Genomic DNA, 14,988 nt, shown 5'->3' with positions numbered 1-14,988 from the left:
AGCGGGGTGCGAAGATGGCGGACGAGGAGGCCGAGCGGGAGAGCGGCGGCCCGGGCGGCGACCTCCTGGAGCTGCGGCGCCTGCGGGAGCGGCTGCTGGAGCTGGAGACGGGGCTGCGGGAGAGCCGCGAGCCGGCCGTGCAGGCGGCCACCGAGTACTGCAAGCAGCTCTGCCAGGTCAGGCCGCCTCTTCCCTTTTCCCTTCCCTTCCTCCGTGCCCTGCCCCCGCCCGCTCCCTCCCCTCCCCGGCGGGTGTGTGTGTGTGTGAGCTTGGCCAGGCCGGAGCGCAGGGGCCGGGCGGGACCAGCGCCGCCCCCGCCGCGGGGAACCCGCAGCCGGCGGCCCGGTGCGGCGGCCGGCCCGGGAGGGGGGAGCGGGCACTCGGGGCTCGGCACCGGGCCGGGCGATCGACGCCGCCGCTCGTTGCGGGCTGGGGCGGAGTGGCCCCCGCGCCCGCTGCCGCTCCGGCCCGGCCCGTAATCCCCATCCCCCGCTTCGCCTCCCCCCGCCCCGGTTCTCGCGGTCTCCAGGCCCCTTTGTTGTGCTCTGCGGCTCGGCTTATCGAAGGGCCCTTTGTTCCTGGCGGTGGCGGACCAGGGGCCCCCCCATCCCCGTCCGTCCGACACCCCTCCTCCCCCGGGGGCGAAGGGAGGGAGGCGGCGGTCCGGGAGGTGGGGGCTCCGCCGCTCCTCCGAGGGGCCGGGCAGGAGCTGAAGTCCGTCCCGCATCCCAGGCGCGGGGCTCCTGCTCTGTGCCCCCTTCCTCCCCGCGCTCCCTTCCCTATCTCGCACCCTGGAGGGATAGCGGAGTTTCTGCCATCCTGGGAAGGTGAAGGTGGCGGTGGACTATACAAAGTCGCTGGTGGTGGTGGCAGGTCTGTGGTGCTGCTCCTGGTTTTCTCGCCCTGTCAAGGGAGCGCAATCCCACCTCGGGAGAGGGCTCCCGATCCGGCACTGTTTGAAGCACCGTTGTGTGTAATTAATTGCCGTCGGGGAAAGGCCCGCTTTCTGGAGCTTGGGCTGGTCCTAAGGCAGGGTTTGTTTGCAGGTGTTCCTTCTGAGCTGGTGACCCTGCTGGGTATTCGTTCCTAAACAAAGTTTTTGGTACTAGCTCCATAGACTGCTAAAAAAGCAGACCATTTTAGTCATGTCTGTGTCTATACATAGCCTTGATTTCTCTTAGATACCCTTTCTTGGACGGCATTAGATGCGTCCCAATGTATAAAACAAATTCTCAAATATTTGAGGCCACAGAAACCACTACTCTGCACTTTGTTTAATAGTCTGGCTGATACAAGTGATAGCGTTTGTTTACACGTTACTGTCACCCATTCATGGACAGTCAGGCAAATTGTTAAAAGGTGGAATGGATAAGGGTGAATTCACATGGTTAGTTTTATTTGTGATTTTGTATCCGATTTCTTAAAGAGTTGGTTCTTGGTGACCATTGTAGCATGCTAATTTCACATCTGTCGCTTCTAGATTAAACTGGGCTCTACTTGCTACTAAGCAGTAAGATTTGCTACTAAATATTTTAAGTTTTATTTTATTTTGTATATACAGGACTCATATGTCAGGTTTGTTTATCTCTGGTCAAAATGTATCTTATTGTGCCCTGTTAGAGTGTCCGTGCTGATGCACAGAAACATCGGTTTAAGCATGGAGGGATTGGTTTATGTTGGTTCAGATCAGTGTGTTCTTGGTCTATTTTATCTTTGTGCCTACTTTCTTAACTTTATACACTGAGAGGTGGAAATCTGCCTTTCCTGGCTGCGGCTCAACTTGTGAATGAGCTGTTCATTGAACTGAAGTAGTGTTGGGTAGGTGGCGATGAAGACACCATCCTTGACATGTACAGAGTAGATTACTGATGTCTAAAGCAGATTTATCTCTGAAATTGTGGTTATGTGTTCTTGGTGGCTTCAAGAGCTGATTGATTGATTGATTTAAAGTTTAACAAGTATGAATATTCTTCTTATTACTTTAATGACTGTTGCAAGGCCCAAGTTTACTACATTTCTTAACCATGCACCTTTAGAAAACAAGTCTCACTGAACAAATCTGTTGTGTAGAAGCTGACTTAGAAATCATGCTGTTTAGAAATGAGTTACTGTTCCTTCCATACCAAGATTTATACTACGGCTGTGTCTGATTTTGCAGGCTGAAGGCTGTTGTGTAGCACTGAGGGTTGAGACATGCCATTCAGTGTTGGAAGATCCTGCTTTTCAAATTTTGAACGGAGGTCTGAACATATGCTTAATGTATTAAAGTGCTGTTAGGCAAGTATTTTTGTACTGGTTCAGCAGGCGTTTTTTTAAATCTGCTCACCTGTGCTTGTGGTGCCAGGATACTTATCCTGCCTCTTCTGCAGTTTTAATCCTTTATTTGGGCAAACACAAAATAGTATTCATGATTCACAGAGTAGGCTTTTCTACTTAGTTTGCACTGCATGACACAGGTTGTAAAAAAAACATATAAAAAACATCTCAGAAATCTCCTTTCAAATAACAGTTTAAAGGTATCTGCCATGCTTTCTAGAATAAAGACTGAAAATATATGCATGAAAGAAGGATTTGGTCAACTATATGAAACTGAGAGTTGTTATTTATTATATATTTAAGTTGAATATATATCACTTATATCTTAGGTCTAGAAGCTCAGTAAGCTTAGTATTTCTCTCAGTATGATTTCACTTGCTTTTTTTCTTTTTTTCCTTCATGCTTAGTTTCTAGGCATATAATAGCTGCACAGATCTTGGAAGGTCTGGTGTCCTTGTTTTATTTTGCCAGGTACTCACTCTGGGGCCCAGCAACTTCCTTGCTATTTTTTTTAATGAAGTGGGTAACAGTGTTCAAGAAATGAGCTTATTTTCAAACTGATGGAAGCTAAAGAATGTGCAGTAAAGCATGGAAAGATCCTTAGGTTCAAAGGCAAATAGAGGATTTAAGTATTCTGTGCTTCTTAAATGAAGTGGGAGTTGTACAGCCAAATCCTTTATCTGGTTTTGAAATACCTCAGTTTGAAATGTTTATTGTTTACAACCCAACAGTGTAGAACAACTGTTAAAACCACAGAAAAACAAGACCCTTGTACCTTGACAGAAAATGTTATAGACCTGTTTTCTTCTTTGTAAGAATAAAGTTTACTTTGATGTATTTTATATGCAGCATTTCATTAAATATGTTTGTGCTGATTGCTCTGTGAAATGGTGCAATTATTCTTAAATTTGAAGGGGATTATAGACTGGACGTTAATCCTGTACCAGATCTGTGTGATTGTAGTTCTGTTCTCCATTGTCAGCATGCAGTAGAGAGCATTATTTTTATTGTTATCAGGCAGAATTCACATCCATATGGGTATATGTTAAATGATTTTAAAATTGTGATTTGTGCTCTTCTGTTGCAATTTGATAATGAGCAAATCCTTGACAAACGGTTATGTTTTCACAAACTATATGCGTGCAGAATGTGACAGACAAAACAAGTGTCTTCAGCTGTAGTGACTAAAAATTGCAAGTGTAAATATTGCAAGAATTCAGAATGGTCCGAAGAAGATTGCTGTTCTTGTCACCATGTGGTGGCTGATTAGATTATTTTCAGACATGGCTCTTAAAGGTGACCAGTTGTTTATATTCAGTTGGAGAAGACCAAAATGTGTGTTAGCGTTTTTGTGCTTGAGAGCTAGGTGAATGTGCTGCAGGTGCGTATATCAGAGCTCCTCACTGTGGGCTGTGTTCCCTTCCAGTTCTCATTACACAGTATACCCTTTAAAAAATTATATAAATAAAAAAATACAGATTGCAGACTGGTAACAAAATTTCTGTTGTCACTAGGTGATTGTGACATCTTTGTAGTGCTTCTGCCTCTTCTGTTTTTCTGTAGTTGATGTATCTAGAGTCTTCCCTCCTTTGTTATTTTGACACTTCAACTTTTTCCTGAATCTGCTTTTGAGGACTTTTTTTTTCCTCTCCTGCTGTACTTTGTGGTACAAATTCTCCAAAACTGTAAGGTGGTTAGGTTTGTTCTACTAATGTACAAGTTGTCAGCATAAAGTGGCCTATGTTGTAAGCATAAGATGCCATTTGCATGTTTGTGTGACCTTTCCTCAATAATTGTCTGCACTTTTGGTTGATTTCTTGGTTGCCATGTCTGCCTGTTATGAAAAAGATCATGTGTTAAAAGTGTGCTTAGCTGTTAGTAGACGCATTAATTCTCGTGTTGGCAGTTTACCCAGTAGTAACCTAGAATCTTCTTAAAACTTGTAGCAGAAAAGGTGTAGTGATGATAGAAAAATTGGGTAATGAAATTTTTTTGACATTTCAAAAGACACCTCAAAACTTTTTAAAGAAAATTTTTTTTAACTACTCTGGCTGTAGTTTGTTCCTACTGTTCTAAGCTGGTTTCCTCTGTGTGTTGGTGTTCTAGTGAAGTATTAGGACCTTAAGGTCCTACCCTATTTTTCTGAGTGTGCTGTCATGCTGGAATAGATCTTGGTAATATCCAGGGATATGTAATCTAAGATTACATATCTATTATTACTATTACATATTTGTAAGCACTGTGTACTACAAGTTTTTGCTAATTATTTGTTTCTATTGTTTTTTCTTACAAATTCTCCTATTAATCTTACTATAATTGGCATTCAGTTTTTATTCCTCACAGACTTGACGACTTTCTGGTGCTGTCACCTTCTTCAACTGTCATTGTCTTCCTCAATTTTAGTTTCTGTATTCTCAACTTTGTCTTCAGACCCAAGATGACAGAAATAATCTTCAGTTCTATCCATAAAATTTGAAATAAAACCTTTCTTTAACCTTTTACTTGCATATTCTGGATTTATCCAAACCCAGAGTCTGTCTTAACCTGATGACAAGGAAGTGTTTCAGTAGACTGCTGTATTTTTTCCTGGAGGAGTTAGACTGTGATCCCTTGCCAAGAGTAATTCTGTGTATAAAGACCACAACATCCTTTGAAGGATGTTTTTTGCTATTTCATTGAACACCTGCAGTTGTGATGTGACCATAAGATTAGTGTTCACTGCTGGTGAGAAACACTACCAGCAAAACATCAGGTGCCTTTTTAATATAAGTATGAAGACATTTCCTCTTTTTTTTAATATCACACCTGATTTCTTACTCCAGATAACTTTCATCAAACTCTTCACTGAGTGGATAGGTAGATGCCCACCTTAGATTTTGTTTGGCTCAACAGCCAGCAATGATGTTTACATAATACAGGCACAAAGTGGTGGAATGTAATTGTTGGTAAGTGGATATTTTTTGAACTTTCAGTTCAATTATGCCCTGTCTAATTAAGTCCGTGTCTCTTCTTTTGAGTAAGCATGGATTCCATAATTTCCACTTCTTTAAGTAAAAAATTTTTTTTTGTTGAGTCCAGTGAGTGATTTTTACACTGAGGTAACACTTAACAGTTTCTGTTATGACGTGTCTGTCTTTACACGTTTGCCTCTACCATTCTGTGTTGCTTGTGGTCTCACAGTTAATGTAGGTAGCTACATTATCATGAGTGCAAGATTCCCATTGCAACTTCTAATACTTTTAATTTTACTTTCATACCTGTGATGTCCAAATGTTGTGCTGTTCAGGGAGAGATGTACAGCTGCCAGAAATTGCAAGGAATCTGCTAAAATATAGTACACTACCCAGATTCCCAAATGCACGAGGAGAAACACCTGTCACCACTGTGACAAGCCATGCACTTTCAGCTGCCTCAGGCATTTTTGTGCTACTTCATCACTGTGAGACTTGCCATGTCAAACAGTCACATTATCTCTTTGACTGGGGAGGTGGATAGAAGCAAAACCCCCTGATTATTTTTTTTAAGCTAAACTACATGGAATTAGGGAAGTTGTCCTACTTTCAAGTAAAATGATATGTGTACCTATCTGGTTAAAAAGTGTGTAAAAATATTTAGAAGAAAGCACCCTCACTGTTTAGCATAAATCTAATCAATGAACATAAATGTTGTAATCCTTGTCCTCAATAATGGCATCAAGCCCTAGCATCATACTAGATTGGAGCTGTTAGAAGTTAGAAGTTAGAACTTCTGAGATCTGTACTATAAGGTTTTATTAATATATTTTCCTGTATTGAAGTAAGCCATGTAGACCATGATTCCAAAGCAGCAGTGATTATTGGTAAGCCATAGCTACAAATGCTTGTTTTATCCGTTCTCAAAACCATCCATTAAAAAAGATTCAAAAAAACTCCCTGCATAATACATTTCAGTTCAGTGTTCTTTGCCTTCAATAATTTCTTCTTCCAACTCTTGCGGTATAACTTAATATCTTGTTGCAGCTTAAGGCTGTTGTGATTTATTGTATCCCATTTAGATAATGAAAAGTAGCATATTCTTTCTGTTGGAAGCTCCTCTTGTATTTTCAATGCTATTTTCAGTTCTTTTCTACTTTAACTTTTGAGAACAGTTTTTGCAGTTCTTGATGTTAAATTTTTTCTATTTTCCCCTTTCCTTCTTGTTTGTTGCTATATCCTTGGAATGTATGGGATTTTTGAAGTTCTTACTTGCAGGGAAGGTAGCAATCTTATAAGAATTTGCTAAGAAGGTGACAGTCTATCTGAGACTTAGGATTTAAGTTAAAACATTTCTCCTTCCAAGTACAAATATTCAAGAAAAGAGTGATAGTTCTCTGAAGTGTAACAATTTAAGGTAGTTAAGAAGATGAAAAAACATAGATGGAGGGATAAAAATTATTAAAACTTTAGCAAGTTGTTGACAAGAGGTCATCTTTCCCTGTAAGGTTAACAAATAGTTACTTAGTTTCATAATTACCCTGATGCAGGTGTTTTGCTGAATTAAGTTACTTGATGCCTTCACTGAAGTTATGAAGAAAGCCCCTTCTATCAACAAACCACCATTTCTCTAAGAAACACTACTGTGATATGTGGATACAGTTCTGCATAATATCCTTGATTCTTGTTGCCCATTCAGGTGGTCGGCTTTGCATAGTCCTTCACCCCTTTGAAAAAACCTCTGAAGACCTCTCTGCAGATCCTACTTTACTTGTAGTAGTTGGCTGTAAGCAGCAGCTGCTCATCTATGCTGGCATAACTTTCTGTACTGATGCATACCTTCCTGCCTTTACCTTTTCCTGGAAATCCAAACTTTATTCCCCACTTTTGACCACTGTGTATCAATAAAGTCCAGGTTACTTTATAAAACTACCAATTATTGAAGATTCACTGTTTAAAAACATAGAATATTGACTATAGAAAGCATTGTGCAGGGTTGTACGAGGAGTGTATGTATGTTAATGCTATCGTCCAGTAGGGTATCTCGTTGTATCAAAATATCTATGTTGTATGTCTCAAATGTTCAGTCCCTTAAAAGAGTGAATCCTTCATAAACCACGGGTCTGAAGGGAAGGAAGCAAAAAAAAAAAAGTCCTTTTCTGGGGGATCTTTGCTTCTGTCATAAGTAGGAATTAGGGAGTTTCATATGACCTTTTCCATTTACTCTGCCATTTAAATGTCATCATTTTCTTGTACTCTCGGCTTATTGGAGATGTACTATATGTTGTACATTGTTTCTACTTAAGACTTCTTCAAGTTATGGATCAAACTACAACAGTTATAGGACATCAGCATGCTGTTTCTTCTGTGTGATATGTTACCTAAACTGACATACAAGGCAAAAATCTATTTAAAATTCACATATTTAGGGAGCAGATCTTCAGGAATTAGTGTTCCAGACATTGATCTATACCTGTCAAAAGTGTTTAACTGGTGTTTTTAAAGGCCTCCATGCATATCCTTGTGCAATTATAATACACTGTGTTTATTGCTTTAGTTTTCATGAGGGAAACTAGTGTGAAGTTCTTAGGCCACCAACTTCTTTACAATGATGTACAACAATTTGCAAATTTTAGTTCAAATAATGGGTAAACAGTACGACTTGAAACTGTCATTTGAGATAGCATTTCCCATTTTAATACATCTCTGCTTTTGCATCGGTTGCATTAGGAAGTATGCAAGTTTTTTTTGAGGTATGAAATATTTTTTTCTGTTTATCTTTCCAAATATGCGTTAAAGACAACTCCATAGTATTGTTTCTCAGGTCTTTCATCTCTAAGGATGGAGTACACCACTTTCATTTGTGAAGGGTTAATCTAATAACACCTAGTACTTGGCAGAACAAAGACTTTCAGAAAGAAGATGTATGTGATGTCAGAAAGGCAGTGGAGCTTTATAAAACTATTCTCTGAAAATAGATCTGATCCAGTAGGAAATTGGACTAAACTTACAAAAACGTGTGCCTGTTTTTGGTAAAAATAGTTTGATCAAATGTCTTTTCCATCTTCTCTTCTGTAACTGTTGTACAGTCTTGTGGAATACAATATTTCTAGCTTTATGATTTCCTGTATGAAGGTAAAGTAAATAAAAGATTCATCAGAGGAATAGGAAAATTCTCTGTTAACTAATGTAGCTTTCACTTAATTATTGGTCATTCTGAACTGGTCATGCAGTTCTTTCTTCTTGTAGGAGCTCATGTAACATAGGCAACTATCAAAGCTCCATCCATCTTCGAACACTGACTCCTAGTGTTCATTCTCTCCTACCTGCTGGACAGGTGCATTTGCTCCTTTGAGAACCTTAACTCCCTGAAGTAAAATCCTTTAGGATAAAGTCTTTATTTGTAACTCTCTGTTGTCTTTTGGGATGAATAGAGCAGTTTTCATTTGAGTTGGTGTAGCATTCTCAGAGTCCTGTATATAGAAAAAAAACCCAAAATTTGGTAGGATTCTTCTTCTGTTTTTCAGAATTATGGAGAGAATGGGTCGAGTAGGCAAATCCTGTTTGGTATTTGTCTATCTAACAGACCAAATATTGTTTTGGTGAGTTGATAAAATACATTCAGTAACCAGGCATTAAATCAAATCATGAATAAGGAGTTCCTCAGTTTTGTGAGTCATAGAATCATAGAATGTTAAGGGGTTGGAATGAAAATGAAAGATCATCTAGTCCTAACCCCCTTTGCCACGGGCAGGGACACCTCCTACTAGGCCAGGCTGCTCAAGGCCTTAGTCAACGTGGCTTTGAACACTGCCAGGCTTGGGGTGTCCACAACCTTACTGGGCAGCCTGATCAGTGTCTCATTACCCTCACAGTAAAGAATTTCTTCTTGATATTTAACCTAAACTTCCCTGATTTCAATTTGTACCCATTACTCCTTGTGCTATCACTAGTTTCTGATGATGAGTCTCTCTCTGGCTTCCTTGTAGGCCCCTTCAGATACTGGAAGGTTGCTATGGTGTTTTTACACAACCTTCTCTTCTTCAGGCTGGACAGTCCCAACTGTCTCAGCTTATGTTCGTAGGGAAGGTGCTGCAGTCTTGCCAACTTCATGGCCCTGCTCTGAACTCGCTCTAATAATTCCATGTCTTCTGCTGGGAACCCAGAACTGGATGCAGTACTGTGGATGGAGTCCCACAAGAGCAGAATAAAATGGGGGAAGAATCACCTCCTTTGATCTGCTAGCAGTGCTTCTTTTGATGCAGCCCAGCATTCCATCTGGCTTTCTGGGCTGTGAGCGCACACTGCTGGCTCATGTTGTCTTTTCTTCAACCATCACCTCCAAGTCTTTCTCTGCAGGGCTGCTTCCAGTCACTTTTCTGTCCAGCCTGTCAGTGTGTCTGGGATTGCCTTGACCCAGGTGTAGAACCTTGCACCTCTTTGTTGAACTCCAACAGGTTTGCACAGTCCCCATCTCCGTTCAGTCAGGGTCCCTGTGGGTGGCATCCCTTCACTCCAGCATGTTGACTTCACCACACAGCTTAGTGTCATCAGAAAATTTTCTGAGGGTGCACTTGGTCCCACTTTCCATGTCACCAGCAAAGATACTAAATCAGCTCCAGTACTCACCCCTGAGGGGCACCACTGGTCTCCATGTGGACAGTGAATCATTGACCACAACTCTTTGCATATAGCCATCCAGCCAGTTCTTTATGCATAGTGTGGTCCATCCATCAAATCCATGCCTCTTCAATTTGGGAGGCAAGCATGTCAATGCAGCAGAGCATCAAATACTACTTAAGTCCAAGTTGCTCTGCCCCTGTCCACCAATTCCTGTCACAGAGTTCTTGTTTCAGGGGCCTGTGACAATATACTCTTTTATAACACAATGAATGCAAGGATAGGTACAAGAAGAGATTAAGTGTTCAGAATCATGAAAGATACAATCTGAACTTTTTTAATTATTGGAGGGTTGCTCTTATGAAGAGAATTCCAGGGAGAAAAAGTAGGAAGTTTAAGAATTAATAGTGAAGATGATGAAACCTCATTATCACCATTCTACAGACTGGGAATGTGCATAATGTTTTCGTTGAAACTTGTGTAGCAACTGAGCCCTGCTTTTGAATACCCAGCCAGACTTGGTCACCACGTTCATGTGATGGCAGGAACTCAAGAGTTCTACTGAGATTTGCCAACATATTCAGGAGAAAGTATGGCCTTGGCTACTCTCCTTTCCCACAGATAGACACAGTGGCAGTACTTTGACACTGGTGAAAGGACGCTGGTGGTTGTTAGACACAGTGTGGTGGATGTTGCCTTGTTCTTTCACTGGAAATATCGATGGAATGCATCCTTTGGGATGCCAATTTGACTGTGCTGAGTAGACAAGTTTAAAATAACTGTTGAATAATCTTTCTGCTGAGGATGAAGCTTATCAATTAAGTTATCATCAGAATTAAAAGGGTTTGAAGTAGCAGTGGGAGAAGTTGCATTCTTCTGATAAAGATGGCTAATACAAAAATGTAATGCAGTTGAACTATAGAAATATCGTAATGTCTCATTTCACTTGATGAGAGAGCGGGTTTAAGTCACCTATGCTGCAGGAAATGTACATGTTTCAAGATTAGACGCAGTTATTTCTGGCTGTCTTCCTATTTTTAATCTGCCCATATGCCAGTCTGATAATCAAAAGAATAGGTAAATTAGATTTCCTGGCAGTGGATGGAAGTTTACTGTAATGAACATCCCGCCACTTTCATGAAATGCTTGTTTAATAGCCAACTGCTGAATGCTCTTTTAAAATAAACAGACTAAAATGTGAATGTTGGGATGGCAACATTGAATTGAGACATGATTGAATGGCTGAATAGAGAAAAATGTAGCCTAGTCCTATAGCGAGTTCACTTATGTTAGGATGCAAGAGAGAAATTCTATACCAATGACCAGATCAGAAAGAGCCTGTTAAATTCAAAATGTTGAAAGATTAAAGGCAAACCTAAAGAATGGTAATGTCTGTTACTATATGTGACAAAGCATGAGGCTTAATGAAATTATTTACTGGTGTTTTAAATAACTTATTTGTTCTAAGATAGATTATGAATGTAAGCAGAGGCTCTCTGTTAATTTTCTAGGTTTTTCTAGGTCTTTTTCTAAAACTAGCTGGGTTTGAATTCTAAGCAAAATAGTGCCTAAAATTAATGGGACAAATAGCACCAAGGTAATTTCACTTTTCTTTTGCCTGTTTTGGTTTAATAATTAGCAAACTTAACTCATTCAGTATGTGTTCAGCATGCCCAGAGGAAAAACATGCAAATTGCTTGTGCCTTTTAACTTATATTTGGGGAGAGAAACATCTTATTGTCAATTAAGAGAAGGTTCTGTGTTTAGTAGTTAATTTTCAGTTGTCTCCCCTTCCTGTGGGTTTTTTAAACAACCTTTCGAGATGATGATATATGACATAATGACTGTGAGAGTTGTAGTGGAGCCCACAAGCTAGTCTCCTATTTCTGCTTCTGTATCTGCTGAGGTGCTTTGTTTCAAACCTTTTTCCAGCATGGACTTTGCCTTAAAAGTATAAATATATTTTCCAACAGCATAATTATGTCTCTTGGTTTTGTATCTGTAAATTGCAGGTCATGGTACTTCACTGCTACTCAGTTATATACATTAGAGTACAAACCTGAGATTTTTTTGTTGTGGTTGTTACCTTATCTGCCTAGTGGAGTGTAAATAGTTGGATTAGAGGCATGGTTAACTTTGTATGTTTGTGTATCAGAGTTGGGATGCTAATGTTTCTAAAAATTGAATTATAGCAATAATCTTAAAGTTCCTCAAGAAATTGATAAAGAAATGCTTAAGATTTTTATATGGATTCTTCCCACAATTAGTCTTAACTCTGCTAAGAGACTGTGCAACCCTGAGTTAAAGCAAGTAGTTGTAAGAAGTCACCAAGGTCATTAATGCCTCAGGTGGTGTAAATATGTGTAGGGAGAGGAGTTCAAAAACTCAGTGCACTCTTGCATTTTCAGAATCGTTGAAATGTTTAGTAATTGTGTATTAATGGTAACTAGAGCTACAAAGAGTTTTATTAAAGAAAAATAACCACAAAAGAGACCTATGTAGATGTAGTTATTTGAGGAGAATCTCTTTAGGCAAGAATTAAAAAGTAGCTAGTGGTAGTTCTTACTAGCTTTCTGTCTTTGTTCAGCTTTGATATTTTCTAGTTTTTGTGGAATGGTACTCAACTTACTTTGCATAATAAACCACCAAATATGTAGTTACATTATAAACTACTGAATATATGTATGAATGTGTAGTGGCTGAACAGACCGAGAAAATGAATCATTCATTGCAGGGTAGTCGTTTACATTTACTGGATTTCAAAAGCGTTCTAATTCTTTCTAACAAATCAAAATTAGTCAGCAAGTAGTATCAGTTCTTTAACAGCTACCTGTTCTCTCTGTGTGTTCTGAACTTATCTGTTGTCTCTAAGTCCCCAGGGAGGACAACTTTCCTTAAGTATGAACAGAAGAATGAGTTACTGCATGTCTTGATTTTTTGCTGTTTCTGTGAAGCTCCTTTTCCTTTTCTGGTGGAGCTTGAGCATAAAACCCAGATGTGTATGGTTAATTTTTCCAGTTTTGCCACAAAAAAAGGGTGCAGTTATAGATCAGTTATTTCTTTGTATTCTGGTTTGATAGGCAAGATTTTAGATTTACTTTGTTAGTCTGAGAATAAAAAAATTGAGAGGATGGTAGGGGGAGAATGTTTGTTTTAAAAAAGGCTTGTAGATGGATAGAGTTTCGCAACACTTTACGGATTGCCTTTAAAACTGTTCAGGACAGTAGTACTTGAAGGTGTTTGAGTTCATGTTTTCTTTGTTTAGATGACACCAAAAAATCAGTTCTGTTAAGTGATGGGTATCTATATCACAGAGTGCATACTGTGTATCTGGGTTCTGAAGGTATCAGTAATAAAAAACAGCTGTAGGTGGTACTTCAAATACTTGGGTGAGCAGAACTTGGTGGGGTTTTTTTGCCTTTGGAAGGAGAAACACTGTTGTACAGATGACTGTGAAAACATACCTGCTCATACAGTCTGACTTAGTGTCCTGAAATTCTCTCTTCAGTAGATGAATGAGGCAGTGGTTGAAAGAACAGTTTTAGAAGAGACACGTGAACCAAAAGAGTGAGTTCCTATATGTTAATACTCTGGATCAGACACAGGTTTGCTTTGAAAGTGATCTGACCATCCCTGTTACTACACTTCTTTTTACATTGTGGAGCAACTTTGTAGTGTGGAAATTTTAATGTCTTTTGGATTAAACTAAACCAGAATCTGTGCTCTAGAAGCAGTTGCAGACAGTTTGCTTCAGCTGCGAATGGGCATCCACTTAATGGAACCAGCTGAATGCCAATCTGAAATATGACCACTTGTGATGGGTTTACTGGAGACTTGCGTTCTCAGAACCCTCTTTTCTGCTGTATTATCCACTCGTGCATTACACTGGAATGGTATAGTCATTGTGAGCTTTTTGTGGACCAGAACCTAATTGGCAAACTCAGATTGTGGTTTTGAACTTCATCTCTGAATGAGTCTGTCTTGACTTGCTGATTCAGTACTTGCTCATCTTGATATGATTTTCCCTTGCTTTCAGCTGCAGGGTAGAGAAGCCAGTGTGATGTTAGGAAGGCTTTGCAAAGTGTGAAAGCAGCTGGAGTTTTCTCTTTGAAGGGAAAGGAAAAAAATAGCAAAGATTGGAACTGCAGCCTGTCAGAAGAGGAGTTGTAATGGGAAAAACATTGGATAGCTCTGCACCATGCCTGCGAAATTGAGAGTGAAAACAATTGCTTAAATACAATCTCGTAGTAAGTGATGGAATTAAGAGTCTGGCTTCAATCCTCTCTTCTGGGCACAAGTCAATATCTCCATTAGAATTAAAGCGTCATCATCTGATTCTTCAGCCAAAGGAGTCTTGGCTTTCTAGAGCTGTGAAACAATTCAGAAGACACATTCAAGTAAATATAGCGTATCAACAACTTAAAATCTTGATAGGTTTTAAAAATGAAAGTTGAGTATAAATTGATATTGAAGTTCTTTGATTGTAACCATATTTTAAATAGGACTTGTCCTGTAGAAAATACAAATACATTAGATTGTCATCCATAGTTTTGTATATGCAGTCTGAGGCTGTGTACCTGCTGGAGTTTTGCTGTTTGATTCTGCATTGTTCTGTATTAAAATAACAAACATGTAAGAGCTAATATTCTTGCAGCACTTCAGTTGCTACAAAATCAAGGTAACAGTGCTAAGCCTTAGTAAACAAATACTGAATCAGTTAAGTAGTGCCAGTTTTAATTTGCACCGTTAAACTGCTTTGGAAATTACTTAGAAGTAGAGTGCTGTGTTCTTTTGATATAAAATGACCTCTCTGTGTACAATTATAAATAAATAAACTGGTTTTGTTGATTTTATTATGGAAAATCTGTGATAGCAGCAGTATTTCAGATGGGTACTGTTCTGTCTGATGCTTGTGGACAGGTTTGAAATATCTGTGTTTTTCTATGTTGTTCTAACCTAAAAGTCTGTAAAATTGCCTGTAGGGTATCCCAATTGAAAAACAAAACGGAAACAAGTAATTTATGTTTGTATGAGCTTTTCTGTTGGAGACTAAGGTGAAAGGAGAATAAAGATTGATTATGATCATGGTGATGTGGAGAAT

At 39.6% G+C, this 14,988-nt stretch overlaps 1 protein-coding gene across 1 annotated transcript in view; it reads left to right on the top strand.

Annotated features, from left to right (window-relative positions):
* Nucleotides 1–14,988, top strand: part of ZNF292 (zinc finger protein 292) — a 53,970-nt gene continuing 38,982 nt past the window's right edge. Inside the window, exon 1 of the mRNA XM_033054396.1 lies at nucleotides 1–176. Within this exon, the coding sequence (XP_032910287.1) occupies nucleotides 15–176 (162 nt within the window). The 5' untranslated portion in view covers nucleotides 1–14. The remainder of the gene's footprint in view (nucleotides 177–14,988) is intronic.

Source organism: Catharus ustulatus, chromosome 3 (genome assembly GCF_009819885.2).
Source record: "Catharus ustulatus isolate bCatUst1 chromosome 3, bCatUst1.pri.v2, whole genome shotgun sequence".
NCBI classification, from domain to species: domain Eukaryota; kingdom Metazoa; phylum Chordata; class Aves; order Passeriformes; family Turdidae; genus Catharus; species Catharus ustulatus.
This window is presented reverse-complemented; position numbering and strand designations above follow the sequence as displayed.